Source organism: Gorilla gorilla, chromosome 13 (genome assembly GCF_029281585.2).
Source record: "Gorilla gorilla gorilla isolate KB3781 chromosome 13, NHGRI_mGorGor1-v2.1_pri, whole genome shotgun sequence".
NCBI classification, from domain to species: Eukaryota; Metazoa; Chordata; class Mammalia; order Primates; family Hominidae; genus Gorilla; species Gorilla gorilla.
This window is the reverse complement of record NC_073237.2, coordinates 59,219,510-59,245,945: the sequence shown is the minus strand read 5'-3', so window position 1 is coordinate 59,245,945 and position 26,436 is coordinate 59,219,510. Positions and strand designations below refer to the sequence as shown.

Here is a 26,436-nt window from a genome sequence, read left to right as displayed (position 1 = left end):
TACCTTAAATGTACAAAGAAAATTTTATCTCTAAAAAATACACTCTTTTAGAAGTTTTGAAATATGTAAGATATTATTATGTCTTTTAGTTAGGAAATTTAATCCATTTAAATTTGGGTGTAATTGGGTTACATAAAACATCTTACAACACTATTAAACTGATAAAAATTTAACTTCACATACAAAAACCACACTTTTACTCCACCTTCCATCTTCCATTTTTATTTTTTGATGTCACGTATTACATCTTTTTATATTGGGTATCCTTTAACAAATTATTGAGCTATTATTTTAAGTCTGCCTTTTAACCTTTATACTAAAGATATAAGTGATTTACACATCACCTTTACAGTATCATAGTATTCCAAATTTGACTATGCACTTACTTTTACCAATGAGTATTATACTTTCATGTTTTCATGTTACTATTTAGCACTCTTTCAGCTTGAAAATTTTCCTTTAATATTTCTTATAAGACAGGTCTTGGCTGGGTCTGGTGGTTCATACCTGTAATCCCAGCTACTTAGGAGGTTGAGGCACGAGAATTGCTGGAACCCTGTAGGTGGAGGCTTCAGTGAGCCAAGATCGTGCCATTGCACTCTAGCCTGGGCAACAGAGGGAAACTCTGTTTCAAAAAAAGAAAAAAAGACAGGTCTGGTAGTGACGAACTTCCTCAGCTTTTGTTTGGCTGGGAAAGTCTTTAATTTTCTTCGTTTCAGAAGGACAGCTTTGCCAGGTACAGTGTTCTTGGTAGGCAGATTTTTCTTTAGCGCTTGGAAAATATCATCCCACCCTCTCCTGGCCTGAAAGAGCTCTTCTGAGAAATTCTCTGCTAGCCTTTGGGACTCTCTTATAAGTGCTTTATTCTTTCCTTTTGCTGCTTTCAGAATTCTCTCTTTGTCTTTGATGTTTGATAGTTTAATTATAGTATGTCTTGATGTCATTTTATTTGAATTGTATCTGATTAGAGACCTTTCACCTTGCTCCTGGGAATCTATATCTTTACTCAATTGGTAAGTTTTCAGCTATTTTTTTTTTTTTTTTTTTTTTTTTTTTGAGACGGAGTCTCGCTCTTTCACCCGGGCTGGACTGCAGTGGCACTATCTCGGCTCACTGCAAGCTCCGCCTGCCGGGTTCACGCCATTCTCCTGCCTCAGCCTCCCTAGTAGCTGGGACTCAGGCGCCTGCCACCACACCCGGCTAATTTTTTGTATTTCTAGTAGAGACGGGGTTTCACGGTGTTAGCCAGGATGGTCTCGATCTCCTGACTTCGTGATCCGCCCGCCTCGGCCTCCCAAAGTGCTGGGATTACAGGCGTGAGCCACTGCACCCAGTCGTTTTCAGCTATTATTTTAAAAATAATCTTTCTGTGCCTTTGTCTCTCTTTCTTAAATTCCTATAATTTGAATATTTGCTTTTACGAGGCTGTCCCATAAATCCTGTATGCTTTCTCTATTCCTTTTCATTCTTTTTACTCCTCTGACTGTATATTTTCAAATACCTGTCTTCAAGTTCACAGATTCTTTCTTCTGATTAACCAACTCCCTGTTGATGCTTTCTATTGACTTTTTCATTTTTTTATTGTATTTTTCAGGCCCAGATTTCTATTTGTGTTTTTAAATAATTTCAGTTGCTGTATTAAAGTTCTCATTTTGTTTATTATTTTTCTGATTTCATTGAATTGTTTGTATTTTATTGAAGTTCGCTGAGCTTTCTTAAAACAAATATTTTGATTTTTTTGTTAGAAAGTTCATGTATTCCCATTTATCTAGGGTCAGAAACTGAAAAACTATTGTGTTCTCTTGGTAGTGATATGTCTTTTTGTTTTTTCATGTTTCTTGTTGCATTGCATTGATGTCTACACATTTGTTGAAACAGTTATCTCTTTCAGACATTTGGGCTAGTTTCACTGTGAAAAGACCTTCCTCAACAGGGAGGAGTAAAGGCTCTGGATGGATGGAGTGTGGCTCCTTGGTAGTAGCCACGTAGTTCTGTCAGCTAAGATCAGTGTTGTTGAAGATTACAGAATTCTCAGCAGCGAATGCTGTGAATGTCCACAGTAGCAGTGAGGGTTGTTAGGGTTTTCATGACAATGGCTGCTACAGTCCTCCCAATCTTTTTCCTCCTGCCAGGGAAGTTGTAGATTGGGGCAGGTCCCTCTTGGCACTGGGATCAGCTTTCAGGCCCTTTTGCAGTAATGGTGGCTCTGGTATCTGATGAGTGGCACCCATGGAGCAGCCACAGAGGTTAGTCCTAAGGCATAGGCACACATGCTGGCACTATAGCTCTGGGCTGTAGGCAGTAGTGGCACTGGTGCCCAGGGGGCGGGTACCCCCACTGCTGTATTGGTAATGGTATGTGTTGCACATATGCTTGTGAAACAGCTGGGGAGCTGAGAATGGCAGCACAGGTGTACATAGAGTTATAGTACTTGGGAGTTGGGGTAAGATCTAGCTCTCTATGGCAGTTGAGCCTGGGGCATAGGCATGCTCAGAGTGACCTTGGCACTCTAAAGCCCAGAATGTGAACTAGCTTGCTATAGCAATGGATCCAGTGTCTAAGATGTGTTCAGGGCAGTTAAGCCACAGAACACAGCTCTAGAGTGTGGGCACTCATAAGGCAGCTGCTGCTTGGGAGTTGGGGCACACAGGGTTAAAAGAGGTGGCAGAGGGAAGTGCAGCTATGTCTTCCTCTCTGAGAGTGGTAAGAATGGCTGTTGGGTACCTTAGTATCAAAAGATGCTGGTGTCCTCTGCAGAGAATGCTGCTGGGGACCACAACAGTTAATTTGGCTAATACCAAAAGCATCTGTCTCCCTTCTTTGTTCCTGTCTTCTGGAATCTCAGGTATACAAATCTCACCAGTGATCCTTTCTAAGTGGATAGTTTCCATTTTATTTTGCTCTACTGTGCTGCTGCAGATTCTTTAACGGCCCTTGAGCTGTCTCAGGGCTATAGTGGTTTGTGGAAATAGCTGTCCATCTTTGTGTGTGTGTGTGCATGTGTGTGTGTAGGGGAGGATTGAAGGCTTATATCTCCTACTCCACTATCTCGATGATATCAATCTCTCAACTTCTACCATGTTTTTAAACCTACTAAATGTATTCTTCTGCATATTGTAATATTTCAATCAAGATTAAAGTTTTGATATCTATCTTTTTAAAATGCATGTAGTTTCAAAAGTCTAGCAAAATCAGGTTTGCTGATTGAACAATTTAGAAAGTACTTTGGCTTTTAAAAGCTCTTTATTATGAAAAACTGTTTATTATGAAAATTTCAAATATGTACAAAGTAAACAAAATAGTATAAAGAATCCTCATGTCCTACATTATACAACTGCAATGGCTATCATTATTTTTGTCATTCTTTTTTCACCTGTATCTCTCATTTATCACTATATACCTATATCTATCACTACATATATAACGTACCTTGAAATGCCTACATATTAGCTTTACAATTTTGACAAATGAGTACACCAGAGAAAGCCACATCTTTATTATGATATAAAACAATTCTCTCTTCCCAGATAACTTCCTCATATCTCTTTCTGATCAACCCTCAACCCTTAGGGTAGGCACTATTCTGATACAATTAGATTTGTTTTGCTTTAAACTTCATATAAATGAAATCATAATGCATTCACTTTTAATTTAAAGGAGAGTTTGCCAGAACTGGTCTTTCATCATGAAATCAGATTAAAAAGTGACAAGTGAGAATAAAAGTTGGACATTGAATAGTATTGAAGCAACTCAAGTTGTGTGTAATGAGTGTGTTTAGAAAAAGCTAGTCTAATTAAAATCATCGCTGATGTATACTTGAGAACAGTAAGTAAGAGTGTAAATATGTAATATGCAAAGCTCTGAATTTATAGTTAGATTTCTGGCAGCATATGATGTTTAATTTAACAAAATAATTCAGCAGGAACATTATAATAGAATTTTATGAAGTTCTTCTTTGCTCTTAGATAATATCCACACTGATGGGAGGGATAAGAAACATTCAGATAAAGAAACACAATTCAACCTGCTAAAGTGGGCTTTATGCTTAGAAATGCAACAAAGTCACAGCAGTGAAAAATACATCTACTTCTTGGTCAAAAGACATTGTACTTTTTATTTAATGTATTGCAACTTAGAACTGTTTCTAACAGGTTTCCATGATGCTGTGCAAATAAGCAGCTAGAGTCAGGTTAAAAGAGATCGAGCATTTCCTGTGAGAGGTCCTTAGGAGAGATTAAGGTGGGACCAGAGAAGGCAAGTTGTGTTTCCTGTGGGTCTGTTTTCCTGTCCCACTCCACCACACCTTTCCTCCAGCTATGACCAATGAGCTGCTTGAAATGTTTCCTTTTCCCAAAACACTCCTACTCTAGTAGGAAATTGATAATCTGTTTGAGAGACCATGTCAAAGTCTGAAACTGAGCAGAACCCCTTCGCTTACCTAGATTTTCAGGATGCTTCAGAGGTGTTAGGCTTTGCAAAAATTCACCTGTGACCTGTCCTAAGCTGTCAGTTCAGAGAAGAAAACTGGCTGCAAGGTCAATCCAGTGCCCTGTGTCTTCCACAGCTACTGAATTTGAGAGAAGCAACTATTCATCAGCACAAACTTTATTCCAACCCCAAGTGTCTTTTTATTATCACTAGTTTGAAATAGATAGCATCAGTTGGTCTGCTTCTAAAATTCTTATTTCTTTGAAGATGAAAAGAAAAACATTCCAGAGACCAAGTTTTCTCTGAAGTATTTTAAGGAAGTATGAAACTGTTAAGTGCCTCAGAACCCATCTTGGGTTCTTAGCTTATCTTTCTTCAAAATCACCTTAGTGGATAAAGTTGGTGCTACCTTCAAGTCAAGTCAAATGTTTATCAGCAGTAAATTAATGGTGTGGGAATGGTGGGAAGAGAAGGAAAAAGTCACTTGTATTTCTCAAAGTCTGATCAAATTATTTTAACATTATCCTGACAGCCTTTCACAGGTCTCCCTTTTCACACTTCAATATCTACCACTATCTCTAACCCATTGACTTTCACATACATTCAATGGCCATTTACTTCCTTACTATTTTTTTGAAACCTTCACCAAGCTACAGTCCTAGATTTCTGGTCCTTCCTACAACATGGACTCTGTTCTCCCAACACCAAATGGCATGCTTAAACTAACTCCAGGTCAGGGTCTGCCTCCACCTCAAGTGCAGAGAAGAAAACACCCATGGAATGCTGCTGACCACAGATGGAGTCCTTCGAGAAAAAAAATAAACTAACTAAGGCTAACACTCCATCACTGAATCCTTGACACTTGTGGACCGAGAAATTTTGAGCCAGAAACGTTATCCAAACCTCAGACTTAGTGATGCCACTGAGTTCTTATCAGTGGGATACAGTTTCCAGTTGCTTTTATTCAGTGGTAATGATGAACTTGTGCTGCCCCAGCCACACTTCGGTCATTTGAGTAACCAGAGGAACAAGTTAACACAGCAAAATAAACTGGCCTGTGAGGGATCCCATTGGTGGCTTTGGTCTTTGGATTGGGTTGGTGGGTTCAGCTCCCCCAACCAAGCCAGGAGCTGAACCCTAACAGGCATTCTTGGGCTGTCTACTGTCGGAGGCAGTTGAGTCAGCTCCATCCCATTCTTCCTTGGCCCCTTTCTTATTTTCCAGACTTTTCTCACTTCGCCTCCTTCCATTCTGCCTGTGTCTCTTAGTACATCTGCAGCCCAGATACTGCTCCAGACAGACTCAAAGTTATCATTAGAAAAATCAGTGGAGATGCTAAACAGCCAGTATTTTGAAGAAAATACAGAAACTGCTTTCTGAAAGCAGAAAGCAGACAGTGATGATAAGCAGGGTACTTCCTGAAATCTCCTGTGGGCATCCACAAGGCCAAATCTAAGGGAGCATTTCCAATCCTCTCACAAAACAGACACACTCCAAGGTCAAGAGACACCACAATGCCTGAGCAATGTGCTTTATTTAATTATATTTTCTCAGTAACAATTTATTCCTTTCCAAGAATGGTGGGGCAGAAAAAGTATCAAGGTTCTGGCTTATGTTTCTAGAATATCACACTTGAACATTCATATATTAAAATTGTGGAAGTCTATAAAATATATTGTCAATTTCAGATGGCTTATATTTAGGTTATATTGGTCATAGATTATTTTTGCAATCTGTGTCTATTCCTTCTCAATTCTCTTCTAACCAATGCCCTTCTAACCCCATCCTAGGACACTTCATGTGGCTCTGAGACTGAATGTGTGTGATAATTTTTTAAATTATATTTGATTTTGACTTTGACACTATTTTTTCTTGATCAGGCAGCATGTTGTATTGAAAAGAATCCTGCCAGGGATACCAAATACAAAGGTTTTAGTGTAACTACCATTACTAGATATAAAACTTTAGGTCAATCACAAAGGGCCTCAATTTTTTCAAGTGTAAGATGAGGGCTTAGACTAGACTATTTCTAAGTGTCTTCCCTTCTTTAAAATCCTTGATCATAACTTCACTATTTGTCATTAAAACAACTTCGGCTTATGGGAACTTTCTCACAGTCTTTCCAAAGTGCAATGAGTACCACACCATAAAGGAACCTTCAACATTACCCATAAACACAAATTCAGATTAGTTGAACACCATATAAACTTGATTTATTTGTAAATTTCAGACCCTGATATATTATTTTTGTTTTAACTGGGAGAACAATTCTCTCATGTAAATGTGAATAAGAAACATTCAAAACACTTAGGTAATGCAATGTTATAAACTGCATTTTTACTATTATACAGTGATTGTCAAGAACAGTCTTTCTGTTGCAGAGAATCTCTGGATCCATATTTATATCCCTTAATTATGACAGACTCCACATATACTTAGCAGTCTCTGCATTGCTTTGGCTGAGCCAAGAATGTCTTGGGAAGAACAGAACCACATGGAGTGTAGACAAGTTTTCCTCCAACTTTATTCCTAATAATTGACAAAGAGATTGAGTGAGGTTATCATTATTTTAATCTCTAATCTTTGTTCATAATGAAACCTGTTTCTTATCCTTCTCCTAATATACTTTCTCATATTTATTTCCTCATTCTTCTTGCAATATCACAAAAGTTTGTGATGATTATAAGCTAGTTTCTTATAGAAGACCATATAAGTTTCAGTATTTGGAAACATCAGATGTCTAGTTGGTAATTAGGGATTAATCATAAGCATAAACAAATATTTAATTAATATAAATGATGAAGAAATAGCTCAGAAGCATCACAGCAGAAATATTTTTCCTTTCAACAAAAGGACAATGTAATAATGAGAGGAAAAGCTTTGGATAATCAGCAGTTATAACACTGAAAAATGTTACAACATACTTGTGCTGCATGGTCATTTTTAATAGCTCCACTTTGATTTTTGCCTCACTATACAATTGGGAGCAAACAACAGTATGAGTGTAAGTGTGTGCATATGTTTCTCAGCAGGGCCTCTACTGAGGTAGAATTATTAATAAACTCAGTGTCAGTGCCAGAGGAAGAAGCCAATACAATTGAACATCCTGGTGTTCTTAAGGGGGCCCAGGGCCTGGCTATGTTGCCAGCAATGAAAATCCCATATAAGGTCTTGAGCCAATCAGCCTTTGCAGAGGCATCAAACCTACTCTTGGTAAGCTCTGGCTAGACTATGTCAGGAACATTTGAATAGCATGATTGAATTGTGGGGAAAGAAATACAATTCCAGATTCTGGTGTGACCTACAACCAGCACTAGATCTTAGGCATTCATGAGTCCACCAGTGTTCCTCCCAATACTTCTTCTTTCCCATGTTCTCTAGGGGCCTTAGATAATCCACACAGATTAAAAATGCAGGGAAATCAACTCCCACTCTGTGACCTCAAACTGGTTTCCTGGTACTGCTATTCTCTATTTTCATAATCTTGAGTCCATTCCCAAGGCTGTAGCCTTAATTCAGGCCACTGGTCAGCACTCAGATGGATCATTGCAGCTCCTCATTACTTGGGATCTGGGATCTTTCCCCTCTAATCTACAAATCTGGGTAAAAATCCCGTTTTGCATTCTTTCACTGCTATCACCCTCAGTAAAGAGTCCAAACTGCTTGCTGTTACATCCAAGGCTCTTCAGGAATTGAATTGTACTTCCACCAGGATCATTTCTGAAAAAGTCCCCCACATGAGGAACCCCTTGCTGCAGCCAAATTGAATGACCTGCAGCAATTCCTTGGATTTGGCTTGCACAGTCCTGCCTTTGTTCAAGCTGCTTCTCCTGCCTGGGGCACCCTTCCTCTTCAACGTTTACCTTCATGGAGAACTTCTATGCATCCTTCAAGACTTGGCTCAAGGTTCTCTAAAACTAAAATTGTAACAAAACACATGTTGATATGTTGTCAGCTCCTTGAAGGTAGGGACCACATCATATTCATGCTTGTTCCTACCTTAATATTTAATCTCCTATTATTCTTCCTGGGCTTCTTTCTATTATTTGGCCATGCCATGTCTCAGTTCAAATGTCACCTCTGCAAAGAGGCAGTGTCTGCAGTACCGATCTAAAGTAGCACCACCTCATTAACCCAATCATTCTCTTATCACTCTGTTTCATTTCCACTGAAGCATTTGCCAGGATTAGAAATGATCTTATTTATCTTGATGTTAATTTGTTGCCCGCCCCAATTATCCCACCCCTCACTAGAACATATTCCTCTGCCCAGGATATAGGACATTGTCTACTTATTCACCGACGTAGCTCTAGTGTCTACAACAGTGCCTGGCACAAAGTAGTATCAATAAATCTCTTTGGAATGAGCATATTATATGTAGGGTTCGCATCTGAAGAAATACTTATATATAGGAGTATTTTATAAGGAGTTTTCCCAGTGAGTCTAAATAAAAAGGCAGTCATCCAAATCTACCTCTCTCTTGTTTCCACCTCTCTAGCAACTATGCCCTGAGTCATTATTTGAATGTTGTTACCTTTTCCCTTTTATAGCTGTTCTTTGCAGGTTAAGCATCAGTTAAGGCCTTGGTTAAGGCCTTGTCAAGGCCTTTTAGAGCACAGCCACTGGAGCCACACTTGTTCAAATCCAAGCCCTGGCCAAGTATGGCTTTGGCCCAGCCAAATTGGATGACCTGCAGCAACTTCTTGGATTTGGCTTGCATGCTTCTGCCTTTGTTCAAGCTGCTTATCTGTGCTTCAGTTTCCACATTTATAAAATGATTCCTGCTTCATAGAATTATTGGGATGATTACAAGAATTTGTACAAAACACTCAGAACAGTGCCAGTCATAGAAAATGCAGTATATATGTTAGTCAAACAATACTGTTTTCTCTCATGTAGGGGCAGGACACAATTGACAAATTCAAAATACAGAAGCATCTGTGGAAATGGAATGTGGTATGGAAAGTATGTGTGACAGAGAAATGAGAGCAGCTGGGCATTTGCTTCCAGGAATTCAAAACAATTTATTAATTTTACACTTAGATATTGGTAATGCACACAGAGAGAGGAAATCTAAAAGTTATTTAGAGCACCTCCATGATTTTGTGTTGAATGTTATAAATTTTATTTTAAAATAGCTCAAAACTATCTTGCATTTTAATATTTTAAAATAAAATCTATAATATCAAAATCTTGAGCATTTAAAAAACTGTAAAAACCATGATTCAAGTCAATAATTCTGTGCTTTGAGATTTGATTGGTAAACATGATTTCATTTGTCTATGAAGAATCTACTCTGTTCCTTTCTGGCTTTTTCAATGCTTTCAAAAGTGATCATTCCTCTTGGCAGCTGTAATTTACTCTTTTCTGTTTCCAGTATGTCCTCAGCTTCACCTTAAATAAAGTACAGAAATACACAAGGTGACAAACGGGTCATCAGCAGTTTGTGACAAAGCCTGATTGCTATATTCCTTGACAGGCTCTAACACCGTATGAGCCATGTCCCCAATCTCACACTTAAACATTTTCCTCAGGAGAAGTAATATACTTCCCAGAGGAAACACAGTGATGAATTCTGAACACCCATAAATAAATCAGGAGCTACAGATGGTATTTTTGACATGTAGAAGAGAAAGAACATCAAGATAAGTAATTTTTTCCCTTGAACCAAAGTCAGGATTCGTATTAATTCTGTTTGGAGGGATTTGGGTAGAGAAACCACATATAGTCTTTCCCATTGTCCTTTAATATAAGTGACAAGAGAGAAAGTAAAGTTTACTACAAATTCTAATTTTTCAGAAAAGCTTATCTTCAACCTGACATTACTTGTAAACACTTAAAATAATATTAAATGTTCTTTAGTCTGTATACCTACAAATATACATATATACACATCTTTATAAACAATTCCTCTTTCAAAGAGCTACACAACGCAGTAATTTCTTGGGCCCAGTGACATTTGCCAGGTTTTATTGTCGAAGACTACTTAGCACATTTTAAAAAATTGTATTACAGTACATGTTTACATTTTATAAGCCTCCCTTGGGATTAAAAGGTAACACTTTTTGTGAGTACTCCTCTTTTAACACACTATTTTATTTTTTTTTTGAGACAGTGTCTAGCTCTGTCGCCTAGGCTGGAGTGCAGTGGTGCAATCTCAGCTCACTGCAGCCTCTGTCTCCTGGATTCAAGTGATTCTTGTACCTCAGCCTCCTGAGTAGCTGGGACTACAGGTGGTGTACACCGGCTAATTTTTTGTATTTTTCATAGAGACAGGATTTCACCATGTTGGACAGGCTGGTCTCAAACTCAAGTGATCTGCCTGCTTTGGCCTCCCAAAGTGCTGGGATTACAGGTGTGAGCCACTGCACCTGGCCTTCTTTTAACACACTATTAATTGTACTCCAAACCCAACAGAATAGACCATAGTTTTCAAATTATAAGAGCATTTCAATCATCTGCAAATGTCTTATTTTTTTTACCTCTGTCTCAAATAGCAAGTAAAATTCATTATAAAATTATATGTAATTAGGTTGGCCATTGATGACAGACTAGATGTTTTCCACGTGAGAGAGCCTTTCTTCCAGTTGGTAAATTCTCATCATGTGTTAAAAGAATGGCTGATGATAAACTCAGTCGAATAGGGATTGTATATTTTAGGGTCATCACTATTAACATGGAAAAAAACTATAATCTACATTTTCTAATGTGATAAGTTTTCTGATGAATTTGACTTTTTTTTAAACAGGAAATTCCCACAAAAATTTCCTATTAAATTTCTGTGCCAGCTGGGTCAAATTCCAGGGCAATAAAAATCAGGATTCTGTGACAGCAGCAGTATGCTGGTGAATATTTACCAACCAGTTCTCTGAAAATAAAATGTATATAAATGTATAATATATATGTTTATTACATGTGTTATACATGTTCACTATACATAAAAATATGTAACATAATAAAATGTACATAAAATTCCACATAGTAAATTGATTCTCACAGAATGCTTTCATTGATTTTTATGGAATGCTTGAATCCGTAGCCAGCCTATGTTGCAGTTGATGAGAGAGTATAATGGATGATGGTTGGTGTTTTCATTTACACTAATGAGTAGGACAAAAGTGAAACAATTGTTTGCTTCAAGACAAATGTTGGAACTTCATTTATTTGAGAATGATGTAAACAACTTATTTGCTGAACTGGATAATAGTTTTTCAATATTAGAAGAATATTTCACCAACTTTTATGCTACTTACAATGTAATAGTTACAGACAAAGCACACTTTTAAGCTTAATCTGCATTATTAGCATTTTCTTCATCAATTTTTAAAATCTAGACCATAGGTTGGCAAACTTTCTTAAAGGGCCAGACAGTAAATATTATAGGCTTGTAGACTCATGTTTCTGTTTCAAGGATGCCTCTGTCATGGTAACGGGAAGGCAGCCACAGACAATACATAAATGAATGAGCATGGATGTGTTCCAATAAAACTTTATTTTTGAAAATAGGTGGCCAGCCTCAGGCCATCATTTTTCAACCCCTGGTCTAGACAATCAACAAAATAAGAAGTCAAGCCTTGATTTGGCAACAACAGATTTCCATTGTGTAAATATTCCCACCAAGACCAACTTCAGGCTACCAATGGGATGTCACTGAAACCGGACTGTAGCTGTATTTTGTTTTATCTGTGTATTATATCTGCATTTCTATCACATAGATACAATACCTATAAATAACCAGAGTATGGATAATAGTAAATATTTAGAAACAGATGAGTTCTGTTTATTACCTTTGTTTTAAACACAATTTAATATTATTTATTTGCTGTAATTTATTTATTGCAAGTTTATAAAAGTTTTAATACATTAAGTGACTATGTTTAACAACCAGCTTACACAATCCCTGAAAATGTAGCAATTGGTTCTTGTGAGCTGGTATGAGCTGGCTCTAGGACACCACTGTGTGAAAGGGAGCAGAAATGTTGCTCATTGGAGGTTCAAAGAGAGAGTCTTGTCAGAATCTTTATAAGTCAAAGGTTCCTAAGGCAGGGATCCTTGAAATGGAAAATAAATCAGCAAATAGAAACTCTCGTTTATCAAAGACTTACCTTTCATTCTTTCTAAAAGGGTTCCATAGCCCAAGTCATACTGGTAGGTGAGGATAAAGCTTAATGGAACAATCGGGACCAGGAAGGCTGGCTTCTTTTTTTTAATCGCTCTGTCTCAAGAATTAAAAGAAGAACCAATAACAAAAAATAACCTGTAAATACATATCTGTATACTTAAAGAAAAAAAAAGACCTGCTTTTTGGAAGAATGCCTTTTCCTTCAGAAGTTACTTAATACATTTGATAATTCTATGGAAATAGGATTTCCTTACCCAATACCCCTAACCAGATTCTGCAGTTCTCAAGGGCAAGGTCTGTGACTTGCTCATCTTTATTGGACTCTGAAGCTCAGGTTCCTTGTTTTTAAAATGAGTAAGGATTGGTATCTACCACTAAGGGATTGTGGAGATAAACACATAGAGCCCTTCTTGGTGTCAAGTTGGTGCTCTCTCTCTCTAACTAATAAAGTAGAGAAAAAGACAGAAGCAACCTAGGAAACTAAATTAACTGTTACTGCCTTGCTTTCACAGAGTTACCCCCAAGGACCAAGGTTAATAGGTTACTTTGGTTACATACACTATTTGGACCAAAGTCTTATTCTGGCCAACTTCATAATAAAATGGTAATGGAAAACACAAAAAGAAGTAAATGATTGAAGAAAATGTTAAACAGCAAACATACCCAGCTGTTAAAGAGATGGCTGCAAGGCCAAAAAATGTTCCAAAATATTTGAGGAATTCCCGAGACCACGCAATCTGCATGGCCATTTGTCTTTCCCTCATTTCACTCTGCATGATGAGCTGCCTTTCCAGCTAAGGACAAAACAAAAGACAAAGTAAAGTTACTCATCTTTGGAATCTGAACAAATAGTTAATAATCTGTTTTTCCAGCGGATTCATTCTTCAATTGCTTTAATTCATGTTTTTTCAAAAAAATCTCAACAGACTTTGACTAAAGTTCCGTTGGACAGCTCTCACCAACTGTCACCTTGGCAGTGAAATCTTCCTGGAATAAATACAGAATAAATATCAATATTCCATTTTTACACCCTGAGGTCTTGACTGCCTGTGGTCTGGAGCTTTAGCCAAGCCTCAAATAAATGTCCAGCTTTTCCTATTGCATGTGTGGAAAGATCTATGGGTCTTTAAATGTAGATACATCTTATTGGCCTTTATTTCTACTTGCATGGAAATCTGCCTTCCAAATCCATTCCAAATTGAAATTTATTTGGAGTATTTATTTGCTCCATATCATACCACAATATGATAGTAGATGGGTGTTGTTTTGAGACATCTATAGAGATTTTTCTTTGCCACATTTTTCTCACCTCAAGTTCTTCACCACTTTGTTCAGTGCCTTTCACTGCTTTGAACAGAAGGCAGATGGCTCAGAACACAGAAGGAAACTGAATTTCTAAATTGATTTTTAGAAAATACTCAGGAGAAGCAACTGTCTGTAAACCCAAGCCCATTATTTGAAGAGAGTTATATTCTTGACAGAGAAAAGTGTTGTTGGCATTGTTGTTGATGTTTTAATTCTAAAATCTTGGCACTACATGTCATTAGCCAAGCTAGAGGGCAATACACAGGGAGTTCATGATGCAAGGAAGAGGAGAGGAAGGAATAATAATGTGATTTAGTTTTCCCTCCATGCCCTCTTTCTACTGAGGGGAGTAGCTGGGAGGGGCGAATGATAGTTTAGATGTAAAGATGGGGCTTGGCTCCTTGGCCTATTTGGGAGGTTAAATCACCAGAAGATATGACGGAAGCCTCAGATGGGTTTGGAAATCCCTAAACAGAGAAGACTTGTGGCCTTGCTTCCTGCGGAGAATTCTGGGAGGGAGCAGCTACAGCAGAGCAGAAATGGTTTCAGGGCAGACCTTGCAGAGAGCACACCTAAGAGAGACCACTTCCATCTCCCTCAACAGCCAAGGGGTGTGGAGGAAGTCTGCAAGGTTCTCACATCAGCTGGAGAGGGGCACAGAAGGTAGCTGCGGATTGAGAGCAGGGGGACTACCAATGAGTCCAAAACCTAGAGCCAGTGGACCCCATAACAGACACTTGGGGAGTGAACATAAGCCAGTGGCTGGGTGGGGAAGGACACTCACTGGATCCCAGAGGATCAGCAGCACCCGAGAGTGCTTTTCTGCTTTGTTTTCTGTTCAATCAACCTGGACAGCGCCACATGATGTTCCCTAAGGGCATGTGGCCATGTTCCAGGCTGGCGTAACCATCATCACCATACTCTCAGGTGCTACTGATCCTCTGGGATCCGGTGGCCTTCCCCACTCAGCCACTGGCTTATATTCACTCCCAAGTGTGTGTTATGGGGTCCCCTGGCACCAGGTTTTGGACTCTGGTAGGCCACCTGCTCTCAATCTTCAGCTACCTTCTCTGGCCCTCTCCAGCTGATGTGAGAACCTTGCAGACTTTCTTCACACCCCTTGGCCGCTGAGGGAGACGGAAGTGGCCTCTCTTAGGCATGCTCTCTGTGAGGTCTGCTCTGAAACCATTTAAGCTCTGCAGTACCTGCTCCCTCCCAACATTCTCCACAGGAAGCAGGGCCATAATTCTCTGTCTGGGGATCCCCAAATGCATCTGGCTAGATGTGCCTTCCCTGATGCTGGTGCCACCTGAGATCACCTGGACCCAAGCCTAGGTCATACCAGGGAAAAGATGAACGGAGAAGGGGAGGAGGAAAGCTGAATTCAACTATTTTCTCCCAAAGAACCGAGTTTTAAACTAGAAGTAATTGAGTAACTTTGACTTGTCAAAATTAAATTTGCTGTCACCAAGAGAAATTGAGGTTCATTTTGAGTTCAATTAGAGATTAAAAATAGATGTGTTTTTGCACAAGATTAGTGTGTGAAATTCATCCTTGCTACATTATTTATTTACAAAACTTACATACTGATTCATCATATCCCCCAAAGTGATGTAAATACAGCAATTAATTATTTGTGTTTTTATCAAAAGGCAGCAAACAAGAAACAGAGGAGTCCAGACTGGTTCTAAACCTTTGCTGCACAACATGAGCATCTGGGGAGATTTTCAAAGGTCTACTAACCAGATATACCTCCCAGACCAACTAAACCAGGTGGGATCAATTAAGTCAGGATCTGGAGGTAAAATCAGGCATCCATATTTTCTAAAGGCTTCCAGATAGTTCCCATGTGCAGTCGGGACTGAGAACCATCGCCTGAAATGAAAGACTCATAGCTCATATTTTTTTCCCACAAAAGATCAACCTGAGATATCAACCTGAAAGAGATTACCTGGGAACTCTCAAAAGATTGTGAGCAGAGGGGCTTTCAGGGTGATGGAGTTAATCTGTATGGTACTATCATGGTGGATACATGACATTCTGCATTTGTCAAAACTCATAAAACTTTACAGCACAGAGTGAACCTTAGTGCATACAAATTTTACAAATCAGCCAAAAGGGCAAGGGATGCACAAGATGGAATGGGGACTGTGATAAAATAATCTGACTGTACTACAAATGTGTGGCACAACCTCAATGAAGGGTTGGGGGAAAAGAACTGATCTGTCTTTGGAAAATGGTATTTTGACTAAAAACTGTAAAACTAAAGACAACTATACATAAACACTGTACTCTACTGAGTAAAACTGTCTCTCACAAGTTACAGATTAACAATTCTGAAACTGCTTTACATGTCTACTGGAGATGAGCAACAAGTAAATTGACAGAAGATGGTGGAAGCCAGGTTTCTTATTATTAAACAGGGAGATTACAAACAAGCAAGACGAAAAGACTAGAATGAACCATGTGGTACCGGATTAGAGCCAATGACATCAGTATGAACTCATGCTTAGTGCTTGATACAGACATAGACAAGGATGAAATTATAGAAATGCATATCTATATGCATGCATAGATTAGGCATTCATGGCTTAGTGTAAGTACATACATTTTCTCAGCTCTGTCCACTGACAGGGCATAGAGGCAATAACAACCCCTTGCAAACAAGCATACCTAACACCCAGAAACACCCAGACATGATTTCTACTCTCCAAAAAAAATAAATAAATAAACCAGGGCTCCTTAGAGAAATAGCTGGCCTAGGACTGGGGCAAGAAATGTATAAGAGGAGCCAACAGAATCTTATAGTGCCAGAAAGTCAAGAGATACTAAAATAATAATAATGATGATGGAGTATGTCCAAGGGACACAGGGGTCAATCTGAAAGAGCTCCAAATGTCCAAAGCTGGAACAATTTTATCAGCAATATAAATAACATAGTATTGGATTATAACCTAAAGTACAAAATAAATATCCATAAGCCTATACTAATATAAATGGAGAAGAGACAAATATCCTGTACAGAAGAATTCCAACTCATTTATATACATACTCCTCCTCCCTCTTCAAAGAAGTGGAGCTTAACTCCCACCCCTTGATCTTGGGCTTTGCTTAGTTACTTGCTCCCAATGAAAACAGTATGAAAGGGCAGGGTGAGTGATGAAGAAGCTAAAGAGACAAGAAGACTAAATGTAATGTGGCATCCTGGATGAGATTCTGGGACAGAAAAAGAACATTAGAGACAAACAAATGAAATCTGAATGTGGGATGTATTGAATAGTAATGAATCAATGTTAGTTTCTTAGTTGTGGCAAATGTGCCATGGTAACGGTAAGATGTTAACAGCAGGGCACAATGAATGTAGGGTATTCAGGAATTCTATATGCCTTTTCTAAAAACCTAAAACTACTCTCAAATTTAAGTATATTTAAAAAACTAGTCATGAACAAATATTATATTCTGAGTCAGTTCCCTTACTGTTAAGAATAATGGCAATCATGTCCATCTTTCATAGATAAATTATGAAAATCAGCAAGGTTGTGTATCTGTGATAAACTATGAGCCTAGAGTGAGAAAAAATTCCATGCAGACTCTCTCCATGAGCAAAACATTCTAATGAAAGATATTTTGATCTGTAATGTTAATTATCAATTAAAATGTTATTAACTATTCTATATTTCATAAGATTATGTTTAAATTCATAGGTCTATATCTGCATACATCTTAAAAATCAAATTAATAAACTTGACTGTCAAATTTTTCAATAACCATAAAGGGATAAATGAATTAATGCAATTATTAATTTACCAATAATTGGCATCCTTTAACTATGTGTACATTCATTTTCAACCTTCCTTCCCAATTACTGACACTAAAAACAACAAATAAAAGCAAAACAGAACATGTGCAGGAAGTTCTCTTAATGGTTGTTAACACAAATTCTAAATACAAAATTCTTTATCCTATTTTAAAAGAAATGTAGACCTTTTATAATAATAATTTTCTTATCTCTGGACCTTTTGATACTGCTCTACAGAATAATTTGAAATCAAAATGTTCCTGATTATAACTTCACACTCTGAGGATTTTACAGGCTTATCTGATGCTAGTTTAACAATTAGAGAACCGCAATTAAAGAGAGCACATAAGACGCTCCACAAACTAGGCATCGAAGGAACATATCTCAAAATAATAAGAGCCATCTATGACAAACTCACAGCCTATGACAACATCACTGAATGTGAAAAAGCTAGAAGCATTCCCCTTGAAAACTAGAACAAAACAAGGATGCCCCCTCCCACCACTGCTATTCAATGTAGTACTGGAAGTCCTAGCCAGAGCAATCAGGCAAGAGAAAGAAATAAAAGGCATCCAAATGGAAAAAGAAGTCAAATAATCCCTCCTCACTGAATATGATTCTATATTAGGAAAACCTAAAGTTGCTGCCAAGAGGCTCCTAGCCCTAATAAATAGACCTAATAAACAACTTCAGTAAAGTTTCAAGATACAAAATCAACAAACAAAAATTAGTAGCATTTCTACACACCAATAATGGTCATGCTGAGAGCCAAATCAAGAATGCAATCCCGCTTACAACAGACAGACAGATACACACACACACACACACACACACACACACACACACCCCTAGGAATGAAAGAAATCAGAGACAGCACAAACAAATAAAAGAACATTCCATGCTCATGAACTGGAAGAATCAATATCGTTAAAATGACCATACTGCCCAAAGCAAAATACAGATTAAATGCTATTCCTATCAAACTACCAACATCATTCTTCACAGAACTAGAAAAAAAAACTTTTCTAAAATTCACATGAAACCAAAAAAGGTCCAAATAGATAAAGCAATCCTAAGCAAAAAGAACAAAGCCAGAGGCATCACACTACCTGACTTTACACTATAGGGCTATAATAACCAAAACAGCATGGTACTAGTACAAAAGCAGAAACGTATGCCAATGGAAAAGAATAGAGAACTCATAAATAAAGCCACATACCTACAACCATCTGATCTTTAACAAAGCTGACAAAAATAAGCAACAGGGAAAGGATTCCCTGTTTAATAAATGGTGCTGGGATAACTTGCTAGCTATATGCAGAAGAATGAAAATGGACCCCTACCTATCACCATATACAAAACTTAACTCAAAATGGATTAAAGACTTAAGTGGAAAACCTTAAACTATGAAAATCCTAGAATAAAACCTGAAATAAACCATTCGGGACATTGATCTTGGCAAAGAATTTATGGCTAGATCTTCAAAAGCAATGACAACAAAAACAAAAATTGACAAATGTTGCCTAATTAAACTAAAGAGCTTCTGCCCAACAACAACAAAACTATCAACAGAGTAAACAATTTACAGAATGGGAGAAAATATTTGCAAATTATGTATCTGACAAAGGTCTAGTATCCAGAATCTATAAGGAACTTAACTCAATAAGCAAAAACCAAATAATCCCATTAAAAAGTGGGCAAAGGACATGAACAGACACTTCTCAAAAGAAGACATATGCTTGGCCAACAAGCATATGAAAAAATGTTCAACAACAATAATCAGAAAAATGCGAATCAAAACTACAATGAGATACCATCTCACACCAGTCAGAATGGCTATTAAAAAGATAAGAAATAACAGATGCTGGCAAGGCTGCAGAGAAGAGGGAATGCTTACACTGTTGGTGGGAATGTAAATTAATTCAGTCACTGTGGAAAGCAGTTTAGAGATTTCTCAAAGAACTTAAAACAGAATGACCATTTGACCCAGCAATCCCATTACTGGGTATATATCCAAAAGAAAATAAATAATTTGACAAAAAAGACGTATCTACTCATATTTTCATCACAGCACTATTCACAATAGCAAAGACATGGAATCAACCTAGGTGCCCATCAGTGGTGGATTGGCGAAAGAAAACGTGGTACATATACATCATGGAATACTATGCAGCCATAAAAAGGAATTAAATCATATCCTTTGCAGCCATATGGATGCAGCTGGAGGCCATTATCCTAAGTGAATTAACAAAGGAACAGGAAGCCAAATAACTCATGTTCTCACTTGTAAGTGGCAGCTAAGCACTGGGTAACTATAGACATAAAGATGGCAACAATAGACACCAGGGACTACTAGAAGGGGTAGAGAGGAAGGGGAGCAAGTGATGAAAAACTACCTGTTGGGTTCTATGCTCACCATTTGGGTGATGGAATCATTCATACCCCAAACTTCAGTGCCACACATAATAAACCTGCACCCCCTGAATCTAAAACAAAAGTTGAAATTATAAAAAATAAAGATACCAAAACAGATATATAGACCAATGGAACAGAGCAGAGCCCTCAGAAATACCACCACACATCTACAACCATCTGATCTTTGACAAACCTGACAAAAGCAAGAAATGGGGAAAGGATTCCCTATTCAATAAATGGTGTTGGGAAAACTGGTTAGCCATATGCAGAAAACTGAAACTGGATCCCTTCCTTACGCCTTACACAAAAATTCACTCAAGATGGATTAAAGAGCTATACGTAAGACCTAAAGCCATAAAAACCCTAGAAGAAAACCTAGGCAATACCATTCAGGACATAGGCATGGGCAAGGACTTCATGACTAAAACACCAAAAGCAATAGCAACAAAAGCCAAAATTGACAAATTGGATCTCATTAAACTAAAGAGCTTCTGCACAGCAAAAGAAACTATCATCAGAGTGAACAGACCAACTACAGAATGGGAGAAAATTTTTGCAATCTACTCATCTGACGAAGGCTAATATCCAGAATTTACAGAGAACTTAAATTTACAAGAAAAAAAGAACTCCATCAAAAAGTGGGCGAATAGACACTTCTCAAAAGAAGACATTTATGCAGCCAACAAACATATGAAAAAATGCTCATCATCACTGGTCATTAGAGAAATGCAAATCAAAACCACAATGAGATACCATCTCATGCCAGTTAGAACGGTGATCATTAAAAAGTCAGGAAACAACAGATGGTGGAGAGGATGTGGAGAAATAGGAACGCGTTTACACTGTTGGTGGGAGTGTAGATTAGTTCAACCATTGTGGAAGACAGTGTGGTGATTCCTCAAGGATTTAGAACCAGAAATACCATTTGACCCAGCAATCCCATTACTGGTTATATACCCAAAGGATTATAAATTACTATAAAGACACATGCACACATATGTTTATTACAGCAATGTTCACAATAGCAAAGATTTGGAACCAACCCAAATGCCCATCAGTGATAGACTGGATAAAGAAAATGTGGCACATATACACCATGGAATACTGTGCAGCCATAAAAAAAGGATGAGTTGATGTCCTTTGCAGGGACATGGATGAAGCTGGAAACCATCATTCTCAGCAAACTAACACAGGAACAGAAAACCAAACACCACATGTTCTCACTCATATGTGGGAGTTGAACAATGAGAACACATGGACACAGGGAGGGGAACATCACACACCAGGGCCTGTCATGGGGTGGGGGGACTAGGGGAGGGACAGCGTTAGGAGAAATACCTAATGTAGATAACGTGTTGATGGGTGCAGCAAACCACCATGGCACTATGTAACAAACCTGCACATTCTGCACATGTATCCCAGAATTTAAAGTACAATAAAAAATAAAAATAAAAGTAAAAATAAAAATAAAAAACATAAAAGGAAGCTAGCATATTAGAAATAATTGTACATAGCAGGAGGAACCACATTCTAAACACATTCATAAAATTGTTACATCAGCTCTTTCCTGTGTATTTTCATTCTTCAATTTCTTTGTTTAAAAAATATTAAGAACAGCCACAAAATTACTGACCTCAGTAATTTGTCAATCTGTTGAGTTTCCAAAGGGGCAATTATGTAAAGGTCCACAGACTATTTAATACAATTTTCCCCTTAATACAATAGTAAAGTTATTAAATTTCATTTGGACACACAAAACATTGTATAACACAAAGGCAATGACATTATCCAAAATCATTCTTATTGCAGTTTTAATTTCATATTTATTGGAGCCTTCCCTATTTTTGAGAAATAATTAACCCAACTCTGAGAAACAAATCGGTTTACTACTATGTTTTTGTTTCCAATGACATTTTAATTTATGCACAGTATATTCACATGATAGAAAAGTTTTGTTTTTATTTGCAAAACTTTTATTTGCCAAAAAGTTATTCTACATGTTCTACCACAAAAGGTCATGTAGACCTGTTTTTGTTTTGTTTTTATCCGAAATTAGAGTATTTTATATTTATCTATGCCTTTGTTAACTTAACAGAAACATTATTAATACCTTCCAAACCAAAAGAAAATCGATGTTTCAGGTAAAAACAAAACATAAACTGACATTGTTAAAACAAAGCAGCCATAATGAAAGCTGTGGCAAGTGGCATTTAACCTTAACTTGCTTGACGGATATGTTAAATGTTCAATGTCCAGTCTAGGAAGAATCTCAATGAGGAAATCAGTAGTAATTTGAAGTTCTTTTTGCCTTAAGAAAAAAAGTCCCCCTTTATCAATAACTTATAAAAAATAATTGAATACAAACCGAGTTGTAGTATTATTCAAAGGCTTAAAAGCTGTGGTAACAGCATCTTATTATATATCTTCCAATAAAGATTACAACATAATTACATCCATTCTTACACGTACATGTAACATCTTATTATAAACAATAAGGTTGCCATATGTAAAAATGAGAATTTCAGTTTGGCAAAAACCTGTGTTTTATGCCAAATGCCATATTAAGAGGTAGATTCCAAAATAAATATTTAGACTTTTTCTAAAAAGATCAGAAGATGCCAGTAAGCTGAGCCGCTGACAGAACCTAGGAAAGAAACAACAAAAGACCATCCACTTCTGATATGATTTGGCTGTGTCCCCACCCAAACCTCAACTTGAATTGTATCTCCCACAATCCTCACATGTTGTGGGAGTGAACCAGGTGGAAGTAATTGAATCATGGGGGCCAGTTTTTTCCATGCTATTCTCATGACAGCGAATAACTCTCACGAGATCTGATGGGTTTATCAGGGGTTTCCGCTTTCGCTTCTTCCTCATTTTCTCTTGCCACCGCCAGGAAAGAAGTGCCTTTTGTCTCCTGCCAGGATTCTGAGACCTCCCCAGCCATGCGGAACTGTAAACCCAATTAAACCTCTTTTTCTCCCCAGTCTCAGGTATGTCTTTATTAGCAGCGTGAAAATGGACTAATACAACTTCTCAACCATTATCTAAAATTCTTGAAAGTCACAGCTCCTAACAGTGTCTGGTAAGTTATCAGCACTGTCAACTGAAGTTGAAGACAATTCCAGATTGTCTATTGAGTAAAAACAATAAGGGTGTTTTCATTTATCGTGTATTTCCTCATTTTAAAGAGTACATATTTCATAGTATGATAGCTAATATTCCACTATGTCATTCCCAACAGTGCACAAAAGACCTCTATTCCACAATACTTAGGACACCTAAGTATTATACTCTATAATAATTAGGATACCTAAGAATCTTGGAACCAAGACGTGCTGCAAAAAACAATATCAGAAAATCCTTTTTTTTTTTTTTTGTTTGATATGGAGTCTCGCTCTGTCTCCCAGGCTGGAGTGCAGTGGTGCGATCTCGGCTCACTGCAACTTCCGCCTCTTGGGTTCAAGCAATTCTCCTGCCTCAGCCTCCAAAGTAGCTGGGACTACAGGCACACACCACCACGCCCAGCTAATTTTTGTATTTTTATAGAGATGGGGTTTCACCATGTTGGCCAGGATAGTCTCAATCTCTTGACCTCGTGATCTGCTCACCTCAGTCTCTCAAAGAAAATTCTTAAGAAATTGCAGCATGCTTGATTTTATTACAACAGGTGATGCACTAATAAAAATAATAATGTGGATCACCATGTGCACAGTATATGCAAGTTACATATATTCATATTCCAATATGCCTAACCTTCCCCCAAACCCTATGAGGTTAGTCTATGAGTTGCAGACAATGGAATCCATCCTAAACAGTAGTTTAAACAGAACAAGATAGATTTCAGGGTATCTGGCAATTACAGAATTTCTGGGGGAGCATGGAAGTAAGTTTGCATTCTACATTATCAGGAATGATGCAGCCATTCTGGAGAAATGTTCAGCCAGAACGTGGGATTCTCCTAGGGGAACTCCACAGCTACTGCCTCCTGCCACAGGTGCTCAGGACTAAATATTGAAACGTCACCTCCACCACTTCCAAAATACCAGTCACCTCTGCTACCGTGCTTACAAGAGCTAATGTCGTCTCGAAGCTTTTCACTGCCCACTTCCACCTCCCAAGGCTCCTTCAGGGGTGCCTACTTGGTAGAACCAGGTCAGATGTAAAACCCAGCTGCGAGGGAGTCTGGAAATTTTCTGTGGCTTTCTAGCCTCTGTTGTATAGGCAGGCATGCTATTAGGGAGTTGGAATGGAATCCAACTAGTATTACCTGCCACTGAAGGTATTATCTCAGTTTACAGTTGAGGAAACTAGGGATCAGAATTTGAGTGATTTTCCCTGTGGTCACAGTTATTAAGTGACAGATCTGGAATTCAAACCCAGGCCTGCCTGCTCCAAAGCCAAAGTTTGCCGTCTACTTGCAATAATCACGTTAATATGGAAAATTGGGGTGGAATGGACAGTGTATGTGATTGCCGTCTCAAAATCCTTCACCTTTCTATATAATTAGTGCAAGAATTTTAAAAAGGCACATATAATGAGCTCTAAGTTGACCTGGGGTATAGACTGACCCAAATTATTCCGTTTAAATCTCTTTGAAAGAGCCTGTACACTCATTGCCTCCAATTTCTCACCAGCATTTTATGCCCCTATCCACTGTAGTGTGTAATTTTAGCGACTACCACTCTCTGAAATTAAGCCTTCCATGGACCTTGTGACTTCCTCTTCCTTGCTTATCTAACTCCTCAGAGAACTAACTGGGAGAAACCATGACGTCCAAATAATGACCACATTCTGTAAACTCAACTTTCTCAACATTTCTTGAGGGATGGCCTTCTCTACTCTGCTGCACAAATGTGGGTCTGGGGCTCTGAACCAAGACCCTGGGAAAGACCAGGTCAAGCTTTTGGCTCTATGAGAAAATTACGCCGAGCACAGTGGTTCATGCCTGTAATTTCAGCACTTTGGCTGGCTGAGGCAGGAGGATCGCTTGAGCCCGTAAGTTCAAGACCAGCCTGGGCAACATAGTGTGACTCTGTCTCTAGGAAAAATAAAAATTAGCTGGGCATGGTGGCACACACCTGTAGTCTTGGCTACTTGGCAGGCTGAGGTGGGAAGACCACTTGAGCCTGGCATGTCGTGGCTGCAGTGACAGAGTATGGGTGACTAGAGCAAGGCCCTGTTTCAAAAAAGAAAAAGAAAAAAAAAAAAGAATTGTCTATGCTTAAGGTGGGGACAGAACAGGAAGCTAAGGAAGTTCTTCTAAAAGGGCAAGTCTTGCTCCCCTCCCATAACTGAAATACAAAGGGAAAAGGCACCTCCTAAGAACAGCCAGGCATTGGAGCCTTTTCCAGAGAGGGTCCCTCTTCAAATCCTGTATTTGTTCACTTTCCCCCAGAATGTCCTTCTCAGACACCTCCTTTTGGTATTCTCAGTTCCTGATAATATCATCACCTTCTGGGCTCTAACCACTACTTCTTGCTGATGACGTCTACATTCAAATCTCTACCTTAGAACTGTTCTTGGCTGTAGGCTTATATTTCTAACTGTCCTTTGGGATCTCCACTGGGAAATGGAGAGCAAAATCTTATTATAATATCTCTGAGTAACTCTTGAACCAAGTCTCCTATCTGCAGCCCCTACTCCAGTTCAGACCATCATTACCCATCAATAGAACCACTGAGGTGATCACTAAATTGTGTTTTCTGTTCTTGGTTTCTTCCCCCTCTAATCTACTTTTTATACTACTGCCAGATTCCTCTCTCAAAAATGATCTGGTGTTGCTTTCCTGCTTAAAAATGTTCAGTGGTTCTTTAGCTCCTAGACAAGACATGGTCTTTAAAAATCCCATCCCAACTTAACAGTCTAGCTTCATGTCCTGCCAGGCTTTCCCTTGACCCCAGGCTTCAAGCCTCACTGAGGCCACACATGCTCACTTCTCCACACCTTTTTGCTTATGGAAAGAACACACACTTTAGAGTCACATGAAATTGGGTTCAAATTCTAGCTCTATTATGTGATTGTGGGCAAGGTCCCCAAACTTCTTGAGCTTCAAGACTCATGGGGCAGGTCATTTCCAATGCTAAATAATTTTAGGCAAGTCTTTAAGCTAGAAATTTCTCATTTAAGCCTGATTTTAATATAAAAACAAAAGTAGATTATGGAAAGTATTCATTATTTAGTTATCCATTTCTGGAAAATAATACTTCCAACATTCATATTCCCATATGATCACAAAAATAACATAGCATCTCATTATTTTAGGAAATACCATTAATTCCTGAAACTGAAAAAAAGTCATTATTTTTACATGCTATTATGTTCTCATTTGTATAAATCTAAGATTTCTACAGAAAGGTCAGCTTGA

General features: G+C 38.2%; 1 protein-coding gene across 5 annotated transcripts in view; it reads right to left on the bottom strand.

Annotated features, from left to right (window-relative positions):
* Positions 1-9,427: 9,427 nt before the first annotated feature.
* The window catches only part of PLGRKT (plasminogen receptor with a C-terminal lysine), a 270,391-nt gene continuing 253,382 nt past the window's right edge, over positions 9,428-26,436 (bottom strand). For all 5 annotated transcript variants that reach the window (XM_063696423.1, XM_063696424.1, XM_063696421.1 and 2 more), the window contains 3 exons: positions 13,214-13,344; positions 12,534-12,643; positions 9,428-9,822 (listed from right to left, as the gene is read on the bottom strand). In XM_063696423.1, coding sequence (XP_063552493.1) covers positions 9,701-9,822; positions 12,534-12,643; positions 13,214-13,344 — 363 coding nt within the window. In that variant the 3' untranslated portion in view covers positions 9,428-9,700. The remainder of the gene's footprint in view (positions 9,823-12,533; positions 12,644-13,213; positions 13,345-26,436) is intronic.